Here is a 15,433-nt window from a genome sequence, read left to right on the forward strand (position 1 = left end):
ATCAAGAGCAATCTCCCATGTGAAAGCTCTATGTGACATAACCTCCTTCTTTGCTCGCAATATATTTATTATGGCCACAAGAGATTTCCTGGCAATGAAACATCACTATGGGTTGAAATTGACTGTTTGCACGTAAGGAGGAGAGGAGACTTTCCACCATTTTCATTGCTGAGATATGGCTTTCCATTAGGATACATGAGGAAACAACCATTGCAAAAATACAATCTGAAGGACACTCACTGGCCACTTTACAATCTGCAGCACCGCAGTACATACAGTAGCTATACCATAAAGTCTGTCTCTTAGTATCCAGCAGTGTTGAAGTGCATCATCTGAAGTCGCTGTCAGTAGAAACCCCTTCCAATATGTGGGAGTCCAGTCCAATACCATCACACACTATCACCTAAGCATTACCTCTCTGAGCATGCAACAAAGGCAGGTACAGATAAAGTTTAATTAATGTAGACTTTGCTGCTGAACAGTTGTATTGTTGCATATCAGATTGTACAAGTGGACCTGATGAAGTGGAGCAGAAATGTTGCCGGAGAGTTCAACTTTATTAACTCTCCACTTCTTTGCTGATGGGAGGTTTTGCAGAGTTATGAAACCATGAAGTTAGATATTCAATTTAAACTGTTGTCATAACTGAGGGGGATAATGAACACGTTTACGAAAACCCTGATTAAAAAATATATATAATTTCCTCTTGATAATGAAAGCACTAATAATAAATCATTTTCTTTGCCTCTTTGTACACTGTTTGGTGTTATGCTTCCCAAACAACATTTGTTTCTTCAGTCCCCAACAGCATTTCCCCACACTGGAGATTCAAAGTGTTCTTTGGCAAACTTTCTTTTTGAGAACAGCAGTATGATCGCCCTCGACCACAGAAGTGATTTACCTTTGATTGACGGATGACCACATTATTGCTTTATTGCTGCGATTAAAGCAACATAAACAGCAAACATCCTAGTTCCTGTTTGCAGAGCTTAGCTCGACCTCTGCAACGATGAAGTTGAAGAATCACTGAGTTTATCAAAATTGAAGCAATTGGAACTTTCAGTGGATTAGAAGAGAGCAGCAAGGTGGCCAGATAGAGTAAGTAATACGTTTAACCTCGCTAGCAGTCGGTGTCTGTGAGCGAAACTCTCTCCTGTGAAACAAGTTGGTGAAAAACCAATGTGACTGACTTGATTGCAGAATAATTTCAAATAAACAAACTGCCCAGATTCGATTGTCTGCGAACCACAGTTTTGGTTTTGGACAGATTGGACCCTTCTAAGATACATTACCTGTTCCTCTGTCATCACCAAACTCTCTTTTCTCTTCCAAAGGTGAGAAGCCATTTGCAATCTGCGAGTATCATTTTGATCACTCCATAAATCCTTTCTCTCTTCTCTGCCCCCTCCTATAGCTCGCACCTGTGGCAGTAACCTAAGGGGGCCCAAAGGGGTCATAACTTCTCCTAACTACCCTGTTCAGTATGAGAACAACGCACACTGTGTGTGGGTCATCACTGCAATGGACTCTGGGAAGGTGAGCTCATTTCTTTACTATTTTATCCCCCCCCCCCCCCATTCAGTCCTCCAGGGTTTCCACGGCTACAATCTGACATGGTGATGATAAAACTTCAGTAACTGGAGCGTCTTCACGTCACATTGTATCGTCTGATGTGGGGATCGTAGCACGACTTCTGAGGTGATTCACTTTTTGTCTAAAACTACAGAGCACCGTTCTGCCAGTACTCATGAGTATTTTTGTGAAATATTGATCTGTGTGGTTTGATTTAATTTATCAATAATGTTCGATGCAGCCAATATAGGCTTAAAAGATAGGCCTCAGATATAATTTAACTTATATCATTTGAAGTGGCTGAGAGACTGAGTGACTATGAAATGAACCTGTCTTCGCAGAGGGATTGTTGCATTTCACTCCACAGCTGTTGAAGTGTTCGAGAAGACGTAATAGATGGATGTGAGTCACTCAAAGAGGTTGCTGAAGAATCGAACGCACACAGCCCTGTTGTGGTGAATAGAGTTTTAAAAGTGCTGCAGAGAGAGACAGGTGCTCGACTTAAGAGGGCATCACTTTCAGTAAAAAGTTGAAAGCAAGACTAGAAACTATGACACAACATATTTTCCTCTGTGGTGCTCTATTGAATGTTGAAGGATGGATGTTTTATGCCACATTTTTTGTTTTCTCGCATGATGACTAGACTGTGAAGGCAACTTGTTTGTTGAGTCATTGTTGTATCGACATGAAAAAGTATTTCACCTTTGTGTCTCTGTCTACAGTTTATTTTGCAATGATATTTTCTCCTCATGTCTCGTCACATACAGTTCATACTCTACCTGCCGAAACTTTGTTGAAGTGTAAGCAGTTGAAGTCCAGTGAGGTATCCAACAGTTGAAGTGCCCCTTTTGGTGAAAATAAAGTTTTTAAATACTTTCATTCGATGCATTTTGAGTGAAATTAGTAGTGAATGGCTCATATTAGCATATCCATTGATTGAGTTATGAAATAACCAAGGACAGTGCAGACTCAAAACATTTTAAGTTAATGAGAACATTTTCTTTTCATGACAAACCTTCTGAACACATAGTTTTATAGAGTGTAATATGCTACTGGAGTGGGGCTTAACCCGAATAAATGAAGAAGGCTGAACTGAAACTGACACTAGCATCACATCATGGATGAACAGCACAGTCTGTCTCTAGAGTCCATTGAGCTTTGAATGAACTGACTACTATGAAGGAAAGGAAGAAAGTGTGTGTCCGGCTGCTTAAAAAGACAAACTTAAAATATGGATTCCATTTAGCTCAATAACAAAAAGATTAAATTAATTGTTTTATTTGTTAAGCTTTCAGAAACACTGAGAAATCAAACTAGGTACATTTAAAAAGTAGCGAAAAGTTTCGTTAAACTTGTGCCAGGTAGTGTGTCCCGCCTCTTCTTCTACTCCCCTCTCTCCACTGCTGCTCTCTTTGTCTCCACTCTCTCCCTTTACTCTCCCTCAAACTCTCTCTGTTTCTCCCAACATCTAATTTCCTTCTTCTCTACTCCTCCCTTCTCGCCTCTCTACTCATCTACTCTGCACTCTTCCTATCTACTCGGTCCTTCCGTCATCCTCTTTTCTCCCTTCACTTTGATTCGTCTAAAATGTTAAGTTTGAAAATGGTGAGGGAGAGAGAAAGAGAGAGATAGGGAAGAGCAAAAAGAGACCGAGATAGCATTTGAAAACTCCAGCCAAAAGAGAGAGGGGAGTATAGAGGAGAAAAATGGTGCTGAATATTCAGCTATCTACTTCACATCTAAAAGGAAGGCACCAGGAGGAGTGTAAAGGACTGAATGTCCAAGCAGGTACTTGACATGTGGCATTGAAGTTTCCTCTAAAGATGGAGGGAAATAGAGTCTCCTCTCTTTTGAGTCTCTGACGACAATGAAGACATATTGATGAGAGGGAACAATTTACCATTTTATTTAAGTTTGTAACATGTGGCAGACAGGAAGTGATCCACATCTTAACACGTCTTTGAAGAGACATACATTTATAAGATAATCTTTCTTTGAAGAAATCATGACTACTATACAGGTAATTTATCTTTCGGTACATTTAAGTTTTTATAAATAACGTGCTTCATATTATTAGTTATTATGGTTGATGACAGGTAACAGCTTGCTTGTGGTTTAAAAATAGAAAGATAGAATGTGTGTTTGATCTGTATGGTCACCTGCCTGTACATACGTGTGTGTTTGTGTGTGTGCGTGTGTGTGTTAGAAACCCTTCAGGTTTGAGAGCACTTTAAGAATCAGATTATCAGCTACTACAGCTGCTGGCATTTGCAGAATGTCACCATCTACATACATAGAGGGAGAGACAAGGACAGAGACAAACCCGAGGATAAAGACACTGATAGACTACAATAGACTGGAATAGACTGGAATACATGAAAGGGATGTGTCAGTGCTTCTCCTCTACTTATATAATGAACAAACTGTTGTGCCTTTCTAATTTGCTTTTTACATAATATGTAATCCTCCTCATTCAGACACTAAGTGGAATGATCCAGCGTTTCATGATACAACATATTTGCATGATCTCCTTCTGTAAGGATTCGCTAACACTGCATTTTCATTGTAATATCAACATATTTAAGTATGTTGTCAGTGAGAATGTGCTTAGAATTAGGGGGCTAGGGGAACTGAGTAGGTTTACAACTGTAATGAATATTGACAAAGTTATTCCTTTTCAAGTACTAAACCTTCACTCCACATGGTGCTCTTTTTTTTCTATTGAACAAAAAAAAACCTTACCCATGTATCATATTTTTTAATACTATAAATAAATCAAACCTGATTATAAGCTAAACAGTGATCAATAATTTCTAGGGTTTTTGTTTTATTATAATGTTAATATTTCTGAAAAGATCCCTGTCATGGCTACATAGGCTTAATTTACAACTATTTTAAATAACAACCTTTGTCACAGTGATATAGACTTTCTTTTAAAAGAGCCTGTATTAAACAATGGCATGTAAATGGATGAAAAATTACCCTTATCCCAAAATAAATCCAGGTAAAATCTTCAATATAAAACAATCACACCAATATAAAGATCTGAGGCATATTTCAAGAAATGTCATGTAATAGAATAGAATATTTACAAAAATGTCAAAATACTCAGTTTCAGTTCAGTTGCTGATTTGCAAACTTTGCTGAGCATCACAGTTGCTCTTTGTTTTCTATCAGCGAGCAAATTTCTTTGTCTCTACACAATGCTCAAAGGCCCTTAATTTGTCTTTTGTTAGCCTCCTTTTATAGCACATTTTTCCTTAAGTAGAAGATGTGAGTATTCCCACTTTAACATTGATCTTTAATCATGCTTTAATTTGTGCATGTGTGGAAAGAGACAGTTGATTAAACACCACGGAGAATCCTAAGTGTGTGTTTCCCTGAAAAAGAGATAGTTATATGTGCAGAGAGACTTAGGAAGAGGACGATATATTTAAATAGATAAAATGAGCAAGAAATAAAATATATAACAGTCATCTTTTTCTCGATCTTTGTTCTTCTTTTTTTTAACATTTCTCTGGTTCCATCTCATACCCCTGCTCTGTCCTTCTTTGTTTTCTTTCTTCTTCTTTCTTCCCCTTGCACCTCGGTCGCCTTCTAACTGACTATTAATCCAGACGACTTATTTCATCAATAACACGTTACACAAATTGAGACAGAGACAAGTCTTTTCAGCCAAGCATCTCTGCCATTTTGTTCCTTCTTTGTGTTTACTTACGTAGACAAGTTTAATTGGCCAATAAGTAAAGTTGGCTGTTGTCATTCTGGTAAGTTTCGAACAAAAAGAGGAGCACAATCAATACCGCTTGTGCCGGTCTGACAGCCTGTCGGTGAAATGCCGTGATTGTGCTTCGGTGTTTGCCTGTGCTTTTGTACACCAATGTTTGATTGCGTGTATTTTTATAGATGTTTTCTATTTGCCAACTTATTTGCTATAACTGCCAGATGCTGTGGGGAAAACTAATATTTTGGAGAGTAAACTTGCAACTCTGAAGTGTCGTGGCAAAACTCAGAGGAACTATTGTTCACCGAAAAAGGAAAGTTTCCTCATTATCTACTCACCACTGTGACGATGGAAGAGTGGGCTAAGAGTTTGACACTTCCGGAGTCTCAGAACTAAACCTTGTTGCAGGAGAATCAAATACAGTTGAAGTAAATGGTGACCTACACTGATCGTGTGGTGTCATCCAAGTCCGTAAGCTCTGCCCTTGTAATAAGACTAGAAACTCTAAATTTACACCAAGTTTTAAGGCTCAAGGTCATACGGAAGTGGCTAAGCTAGCGGAATTGGCCACAGGATGGTGTGTCCGAGGGTCCCTGAACGCACCTCGAAGGAAGATATCTGTGGGCTTTTAGGCACAAAATATGGTATAAATAACTGTTACGAGTCAAATATAACTGTTGGGGCTTGTGACCAGTTGGATGACACCACACAAGCAGTGTGGAAGCATGTTACGATTATTACGTCATAAGGACTCAACATTGACTTCAATTGTATTGGAATCTGCTGCACCTGTTTTGTGGACTCAGACAAACAGCGATTTTCATTTTTTGGTGAACAATCCCTTCAACACTGTGGGTGTATCAGTGCATATATGCGTGTATGCCCCTGTGTGTGTGTGTGTGTGTGTGTGTGTGTCTGTGCTATTTCTGTGTGTAGCAGTTATGCGATTCATCAGTATGAAGCAGATTATTTTGTTCAAGTCTGAGCCATGCCTGACTGCTCACACGCACACACCCTGTAACCCATCGTCACACACACCCATTAGGCCTGTAATCACTGCTGTCTTTTTCCTGATGAATACATATTAGCGAGTGTGTGTTTTTCCCGTGTGAGACTGTGTGTGTGTGTGTGTGTGACTGGTGGGGGTGCTGGGTCATTTTCATGCATGGATCATCATCGTCATTATAGTGTTGGCAGGGCACATTCTGTGACACTCTATCAGATTCTGTTAAATTTTACTTGATACTGAAATTGAGGCCAATCAAGACCAATAAAAGCCTCGGCCAGAATATGGTAAAATTCAGACCGATTCTGCAACAGCACATCTTTCTGCGACATGAGTTCATTACTGCTCAAGCTGTTACTTAACAAAGGCATAATGCCCAATATTCAGATATATAAGGCTATTTTCAGCTTTTTTAGCTTAAAGCTACCATTTGCATGATCAGACTGTAAAGCAAACTAGTCCCCTCTTTCTCCCTCACCTGTTATGTTTTACTCAGCCACAGTCTTAGCTAATGAAGGGGTCCCCACAATACAGAAGCTTATTCACATACTCAAAAAGTCTGAGTGCAGGAAAAAGGTAATATGATGTGTTGTTTAAACTGAATTTAAAGGGACATGATGGTGAATTGAGGTTATGACATCAAACAAGCAAACTGAACGACGGTCATGTTGCCAGTGAGCCAACAGTTTCTACACAACTAAAAGTGAGTGCATCAGCAGTGCTGCTAGTGGTCTGTCATTGGACCACTACTGTAGATCTAGTTGAACCAGGTTTTAGGTTCCGACAACTTGAAACATTGGATTGTGTCATCTTTTTGGCTCATAATTAGATTCTTCACAAGCTGTCCGATAGAACAAACCTGAATTTTAATAAACCTGTTTGTTTCTTTTGGTTTTACGGGACCAACTTTTCACCTGAATGTGACCTTTGAACATCTAAATCTCACTTCGAGTCAGTGTCAGCTGAAGCGTGGATACCTGTATCTACTCTGACCTTCATAGTGGTGATAATATTCCACTGCAGCTTAACAGTATCAATTCTGAATCTCGACAAATAGCTCACCGAGTTTGTATGCAAAATGCAGAGTAAATAACCATCAGTGTCTATGGTAATGAGCAGACATTCACTGATAGCTTCCCAATTAGCACATTATCTCAGCTCTTTATGCTATTCTGCTTTTGACCATAATTTGGCAGTCTGACTGACCATAATTTACTGTATTAGCCGAGTCTTTGGCTCTCATTCCTGAACCTAATGCCTCTCTATCCAAAGGACGTTGTCCATGGTGATGCATGAATGTCCCAATGTCACACCTATTAGTTTTGTACACTGCTCGCTTAGAATGGAGATGCTTGGATTGAATTTGTTCCAAAACTGCACTGTAAAACAATCTGCAACAAAGCTTATTCCAAAAAATCCCCAAATTGTCAAAACAAAACTCATCGACCCACAGAGAACTGTGTTCACATATTTTTCTATTGTATCACATAAGAGTTAATAATGCAGCTTCTCCAGAGCTGTCGCGCAGTGGTATGCAGTTTATTTCCCCTAAACTGTCGAGCCAACAGGTCGACGGAACTCTAAGGCTTCGTAACACCTCTGCAACTGAGTTATTTTACCAGACAGCCGCTGTTTATTTTCTTACCACTTGAGGCAAAGGTCACCTCAGGGCAGGATTGCAACACATAAACCTGGCATGTCTGAATGATTTCAGGGTACAGCCAACAGCCTAGCATCCTTGTCAGTCTATTTTTAACGGAGTGATACTTTATTTATCCCTCGTGGAAAATCACTGGTCAGAGCATTGAACAACACTGAAACACAATAACGTATGAAGGGAAAATGTAGCAAAACTACTGTACAGTATATGATGCTATGTATAAAACCATTATGGTTAGACTTAAAGGAATCCCTTCATTCGTCTTTCTTTTATCTCTCTTATCACAATTTATCCGCTTTTCACCGATTTGAGGTCCCATTGAGCATCCCGATTGGCTGCATGGGCTATCAGTCATAGGTGCATCACATGCTTTATTTGATCAATCACACACACACACACCAAAGACATGCAGGTCAGTTAGACTGTAAATGAGTTATCATAAATCTATGTTAGCCCTGTGATATATTGGCCTTTAATAGGGTTGCTCTACCCTCTGGCCATTGCTAATAGAGACTCTGATAGTAATAAGTTGTAAAGAAAAGCAATGGATTAATGCTTAAGGCCTCTACACACAGTGAGCAACAAATCCCCCCATATATTTATGTGAATAGCTTTAGATCAGGAACCAGCCGCGTAGAATCGGTACAACAGACATCCACTAACCTCTGAAATATGTCATCACAAACTAATGATTTGACCCCACAGCTAATCTACTCAGGCCAGTGGTGCGAGACGACATTTATAGGTATAGACAAGGAGAGTGAGCTACCTCCTCCTCCTCATCACTCATGTTGATCAAAGTGATTAGTGAGACAACTTGTTTGAGTGACTTTTAGATGATAGATCACAATGTAAGTTGCTTGTTTTAGTGCTACTACTTCCTCTTCACACTTAAATAAAAAGAGGAAAGAAAAAGTACAGTTTCCACTTGTATCTGCTTACAAGTATAATCATGTTTTCAATATCATCCCTGATCTCAGAACTGTAGAAGCTGAGTGATGAGCAGCTTGGCTCACTTTTCTAAAGCCAGCTACAGCTAGTCACATGTGAAAGGACCAGGGTTTTCCATAGTGCGCGTCCTTGAATATCCAAACGATGCTTCTCCCTTCTCTGATTGACAAGTCCCAGCCTTTTGTTTAATGAGCAGGGTCATACACACACCAATGAAAGTGACAGAAATGACAGATGCAACATCTGGCTGTCAACCCAGCTTCTAGAGGTCAGCTGCAGCCGCTAGAGGGCAGTAAAAAGGCGATGTCACATCAGACAGTGGCATCGTACTTCTTTGAGCTTGTTAGCGTCTCATGGAGGCTGCTCACTGCTGATCTGAATCAATTGTAAGGAAGCTTCGTATGCATACCAATGCTGTGTCTGTCCCTCGTCCCCGTGCTGCATGGTGTGTATCCATCATAAAATCCACTGTAGCTGTGAGATGCAGTGCACTGTAAAGATGATTTATAACGCTCTCTTGAGCTGCAATGAGCAGCAAAAGTGCTTCTGAAATTCTGATTAGATTGTCAGTGAACAGCTCTTGGGAAATGAAGTCAAGAATAAAAGAAGTGTGCTGATAAAAAAAAACGAAAAAAAAAAACGAAGCTGTGTTAATATGATTATGTTAATCAATTGAGTAATTTGATAAATTGTTGATTGCAGACGGTTGGTTTTCTGTAACTGATTACTTTACAAAATTAACTTTCCCAGGCATGAAGGTGTACTGGGGCCATGTCCTCAGACGTGTCTTCAGGTTATTCTGTACTTGTTTATTTGACTGAAAGGCCCAAAAGTAATGTATCGGAAAAGATTCCCAAAGTGCCATCGTGGCAGCTCACCAATGACTCAACCTTGCTGCAAAATGTCAGCAATGGAATTTTGGAACAATCGGCTTTCAAGACAGTTGTTTCCTCTCTGTACTATTTCTGACAAGGGGTCACCCCGGTGCTCGTTTTAAACTTTTTCTTGACAGTTTGTATTTGAGTCAGTGTAGACAAAAATACACTAAAGCTCACAATACTTATGTAAAAATACACCTCACCTAAGCCTGAGTCCCAGTGGAGCAACCGCAGAAACCTGCCTCTGGCCCTTGAATTGTTGTATTAGAGTTTGTTATTAGTGTGACATTATCAATGTGGACATGAAGTACAAATTAATGAAACATTTTTTGTAGACAAAAGACGACATTATCTTACTCTCTGTTTAGTCTCTAGACCATTCAAGCTTGTCATCATCAGGGGTGTGCACTTTACTGAGAGTGTGATCATATTATTTTTATATATTTTCTGGGGAGTTATTGTTTAAATTACATCACCTCTCATGTCAGTTGGTTAACGATTTGCATTCCTCCTCCGCACATACTTACATTACAACATCACTGCACTCTTGACTCAAGTAATTCAATTTGTGAATTTGCCAGTTGTAAAATAATTTCCAAACGCGACATTCTGCCATGTCTTTAACAGCTGTGCTGGGTAAATGCCGTAACTCTATTAAAGAAAAAATTGTTTTGCAGCAATTGCTACATCTACAGGGGGTCAGAGGATTGGTCGAGCAAATTTAGAGTGAAAATACTGACTTTTTGGTGTTCGATTGTAAATTATCGTGGTGTCTTGAAAAAGTCTGTTTGTTGCAGTATTGTTGTCTGTGATATTAATACAGATGTTGGCGGTATAATTCCCCCAAGATTGAAATGAAACTAATACCCATGTGTGCTACCCTTGGCAGGGGTCCCCTCAGCTTATTATGTGCTTCAAATGGCTGTCTGAACATAATTCATTAGACGTGTGCAGTTTTGCTTTTTTGACAGGGCCCAAAATCAAATCTTATTTTTAAGGGGAACAGGGCTGCACACCTACACGGTAAGAATGTATTGGCAGGGTGGCTGCCTTCTAACCAGTTGGTCGGTCAGTGTGTTGGTTGGTTGATATGTGAGTAGGAAGGTTGGTTAGCTGGTTGGTCATTCAGTCGGAAGGTAGGGAGGAAGGGAGGTAATGGGGTATCGACTGATCATGGTAGCTCATGGTTTCCATATTTGTATTTAATTAATCACTTTCTCCACTGTTGCTCAGCAGAGACTCAGCACAGGGGATTCAGGAACTTTTCCACCCAATTACAGCTGTGTGTTCTCTTGCACTATTCTGACTTAAGGTCATAACAGCAAGGGCAAGATCAGCAGACCCAAAGCAATTTTTCAGTTTCAAGTTCTTTGCTGAGCAATGACCCTTCATAGTTCAGCTGTAGACAGACTGAACATTTTATTTCAGTGCACAGTACTTGCAGTGTTTATAAGTCTCTTGTTGACTGGCAATAACAACCACGGCTGTGGCCGTGCCCTGAGGAGACCCTCAAATTCACAGCGCTACAACTTTACTGTGTAACGAACTGAAGACATTTCACTGTATAGCTTTGGATGCTCAGTGCTCTTAACAATGTTTAAATGGCCTATTGCGCTGCTCCAAGCTGCTCTGCTGCTTACTAATGATCTCAAAGTGATAACGCTTCACTTATCTCTTTGAAGAGCAGCCGCAGAGCATCCTCCCTCAAACTCTAACACTCTTCTTTTGTGTCTGTTCTTGACCACGAGAACACACAATAATGTAGTCATCAAAGAGAAACACTGTTTGTTTCAATTAATAATCTGTAAAGGACTAAATTACCATTTTTGTCCTTTTTCTCTTTCTGTCGTTGATTCCTTCCCATCTTTGTTTCTCTCTTTGCTTCAAAAATAAAGAACGTAATCTAATGCAGTTTGGGGTTGCAGGCTGCTCTTAATGTCTTTCTAAATGGGCTCATTTGGATCTATTGAACAGCACTGAGCTTCTTGCTAATGACCTTAGTGTGATAACGCTTCAGTTCCTTCCTTTAAGTCTGCCGCTACTATGCAATCTGCCTGGAGTGTCTAGACACACAGTCAAACGGCACTCACACATTCAGTGAAACAGCCATGCCTATCGTCCCGCTTCAGTTAAGGCTGGAATTCGTGAGAAAAGCTCCTCCTATAGATGAGCAAGCACACACACACACACAAACACACAAACACACACACACACACACAATTACGCTTGGGCGCACAGAAAACCAGTCTGTTTCTGATTCTGTTCTGCTTTGCTCCCTTTCTTTAGTTGCTGCCACTGTACAGTCTTAACAACAACCTGCACCTCTCAGACACAAACACACAGGAAGCGTGCAACAGCATCTTCTACAGTGTGTACGCTGTATTTGCCATGTTTCATATTCCCTCGATGTGCACTGCAGTCAAAACAGTGATTGTCGGATTTACAGGTCAGACTTCTTTTCATTAAAAGGGAGAAAAGCATGTTTGGAAGCTACTGTGAGTGACGTGTTTTGTAGCTTTTATCCGACTGTTACCGCAGAGATAATCACTGCTGCATGCAAATTAGGTCTTGCTAAAAAGATTTGGTAATGTGGAAAAATATCTGTAAATAAAGAAAACACTGAAATTACAATTATAAAATCAACAATTCTCTATTTTCTATGAATGGGCACTTCCATGCATAATGTCTTTGTTGGGGGGGGGGGGGGGGGATTTGCAGACTTTGTTTTGACTCATTGTCTTTTAAATCTGTTTTATAACAAATACTTGGACTGATGTTCGACAACCACCAAATGATGTGTGTGTCCTCTTGCTGCCTTTGTAGCTGCAGCACCACTGTAGACAGATTAAATCCTCTGTTTTTACAAACAGGGTTAAAAAAAATGTCCAAAGATTTCAACAGATGATGATGTATCCTTTTAAAAACAACAGAAACCCTTATTGTCTCCTGCACCGTCAGACACAGTGAAACAGATAATACAAAAACACATCATCCAAAGAAGCACAATGGTTTATTAATGCTGCCTGTGATTTGCCGGTAGCCAGGAGAGATACCTCCCCACGTTGTTTTCATCTTTTCCTCCATTATTTGTTAGTCTTTTTGGAGAGACTAAACATGGCCAGAGGCTGCAACATTGAGTGTATGATAAGATACGTAAGCATAAGCATTTAGTATCTATCTTATATTTATTGAGCCAAATTTAGAATTTGACTTTTACATTATTTAAAGATTTGTATTTTTGAAAAAACGTGACCAGAGCTATGCAGAACTGATCTTTGCTTGATTTTTTTACACTCCTTAACACCTGCAATTGTGATTTGCCATGTGATTGATCCTCATCCACTATATCACAAGTTAATGTCTGATACCAGCTCGGTTTTTTTTGTACAGGTTTTCCTTAATGCAACAGAAATCCAACATCATCCATTCTGTCAGGGTTATGATCCACTGCCAGTTAGAGTGGACAAGCAGCAAATAACGGAAAGCAAGAAAGATGGCATGCAGTAGATTGGTATTCCTGTTATGTATGTGTGCCGCCACAGCCATGAACGTGACTTTAAGGAAGGCGTTTTACAACAGAAGGGTGTGTTTGCATTGGGCAGTCTGCGCAGCTCGTGATTTGTGTGTCTGTGAATACAAAGGAGCATGCTGCCAAATAGAGGCGAGGCAAAGTGATTCCAGAGTTTTGTTCTTTCTCTCTACTTTCCTCCATTTACGATGGATTATTTTTGGAATAGCAATATGTCACTGTCAAGTTAATTGTTATACCTTTGGAACGCAGCTGTAATTAAATGAGATGATGGTCACAGCCAAGAATACAAGTAGTCTCTGTCATGCTAATGGTATTATTAGTATTTGTGTGATAGGATACTTGGGCTTTGTAGCCCAAGCGGACATGATCACAACCTCATCCATCAACCATAGTTTCTTTAGAGGGAAACTAGAAACTTAGACAATGTATTTGTCTTTCATTGAACATTTATTTTGCTGGTTTACTTTCCTTTTTCTGAAGGACTCAAACCAGTTGCAAGATGTCATAAAACGTGATTAAGTGTGATCAGGCCAAACATATCATCTATGAACGTAAGGAATGCATTTTAGATTCTCTGAATGTAAAACAGATAAGTATGTATTGACTCAGGAATGCACTTTTTTTGCAGGTCTTTGTGATGTTGTACTTTGTTGGCCAGCTAATGACTCGCCCCTCTCATAGGTGCACGTGTGTTCCAACTCTTTTTTATGATTTCCCAGTTGATGTATTATATGTGACATATCTGGGATCACGCCCAGTATTTCCGTGTTTGATGAGGCTCTCGGTTTCATCCGTTTCCAAAATCAATGCTGTCTATTCTAAGCTTTAATGAGAATATACATTTACAGCCGGTGGAATGTATGGCTGAGTTTGGAAGTGGAAGAACGCGGTTCAGACAGAGTGTCAGTGCAGCACCTTTGTTCCCCATTGTCAGGATGAGCCGTGCTCTGCAAAAGCAGTATAAAACTTGGGGCTTGTTTTGACTGGGATAATAGAAGCTATTTTCTGCTCCAAAATGAGTTTCCACTGTGCTGTAATTGAGTCTGACTTCATGGCATAAAGTCAGAGTTAATTACAGGAGTCACGAGGTCACGAGGTTGGCAGAAGCTGTCAGTCCTTTCAAGAAGGGTGGGTTTTATTGTTTGTAGAATGCTGCTTTATAATGAATGTGTTCATTTATTGCTATTAACATCATATAGGAACGTTCACTGCTCGAGAGGCCGCTATTTGTGAAACAGAATTTCCGATTTCAATGCTAGGCTTTCAAATATCCCTAGTGATATAATCAGTATAGTTTCTATTGCTAGAAATTGTAAGGGCGGAAAAGCACGAGTACATCGCCACAGGAACAGATAATAAATCGCTCAGTGATCTTTCTGTTTTGCTTTTGTCTGTGTTCTCTTCTCTCTGCATGTCTGCGTTTATAGCTCAATGATTGCTGTCATTTTATGTTTTGTTTTCTTTAGGTGATAAAGCTGTCATTTGAAGAGTTTGACCTGGAAAGAGGATATGACACACTAACGGTGGGAGACGGAGGGAAGATAGGAGACACTCGGAGGGTTCTCTATGTGTAAGCACGACTCATGTTCTCACCTTTATAATGTAGAGGAAGCCTGTGTGACACCTGCTTTTTCTGCCGGTAAAATTTGCAAAACAAAAATGAAAGATGAGACATTGTAAATTTAGTGTTAAAAATACAGTGGTATTTTTAAATATCAGGATCCTATAGTAATTACTAATAGTATTTCTTCAAAAAGTGATATTTTTTTTTATATGAATATTCTGTTATTTATTGATCAATAGTAATGTAGTAGTATTTAGTTATCAACAGTAATACACTGTTGTGTAATCATCAATATTAATATAATGTTATTTTATTATTGATATTAAGATAATGTTATTCAATTGTTAGCATCAACTTTGTATAGTGTTATATATTGTGTTATAATGCTTTATAACTGTTTGTGTTAATCTGTGTGTGTGTGTAGACTCACTGGCTCCAGTGTCCCTGACCTCATTGTCAGCTTGTCCAATCAGATGTGGCTGCATCTGCAGTCTGACGACACCATCGGCTCAGCAGGGTTTAAGGCGGTCTATGAAGGTATGGCTT

General features: G+C 39.6%; 1 protein-coding gene across 1 annotated transcript in view; it reads left to right on the forward strand.

Annotated features, from left to right (window-relative positions):
* LOC132998374 (CUB and sushi domain-containing protein 1-like) overlaps window positions 1-15,433 on the forward strand; it is a 297,197-nt gene that overhangs the window by 144,286 nt on the left and 137,478 nt on the right. Inside the window, exons 9-11 of the mRNA XM_061067984.1 lie at window positions 1,415-1,536; window positions 14,790-14,893; window positions 15,312-15,424. Coding sequence (XP_060923967.1) covers window positions 1,415-1,536; window positions 14,790-14,893; window positions 15,312-15,424 — 339 coding nt within the window. The remainder of the gene's footprint in view (window positions 1-1,414; window positions 1,537-14,789; window positions 14,894-15,311; window positions 15,425-15,433) is intronic.

This window comes from Limanda limanda, chromosome 3, assembly GCF_963576545.1.
Source record: "Limanda limanda chromosome 3, fLimLim1.1, whole genome shotgun sequence".
Lineage (NCBI taxonomy): Eukaryota > Metazoa > Chordata > Actinopteri > Pleuronectiformes > Pleuronectidae > Limanda > Limanda limanda.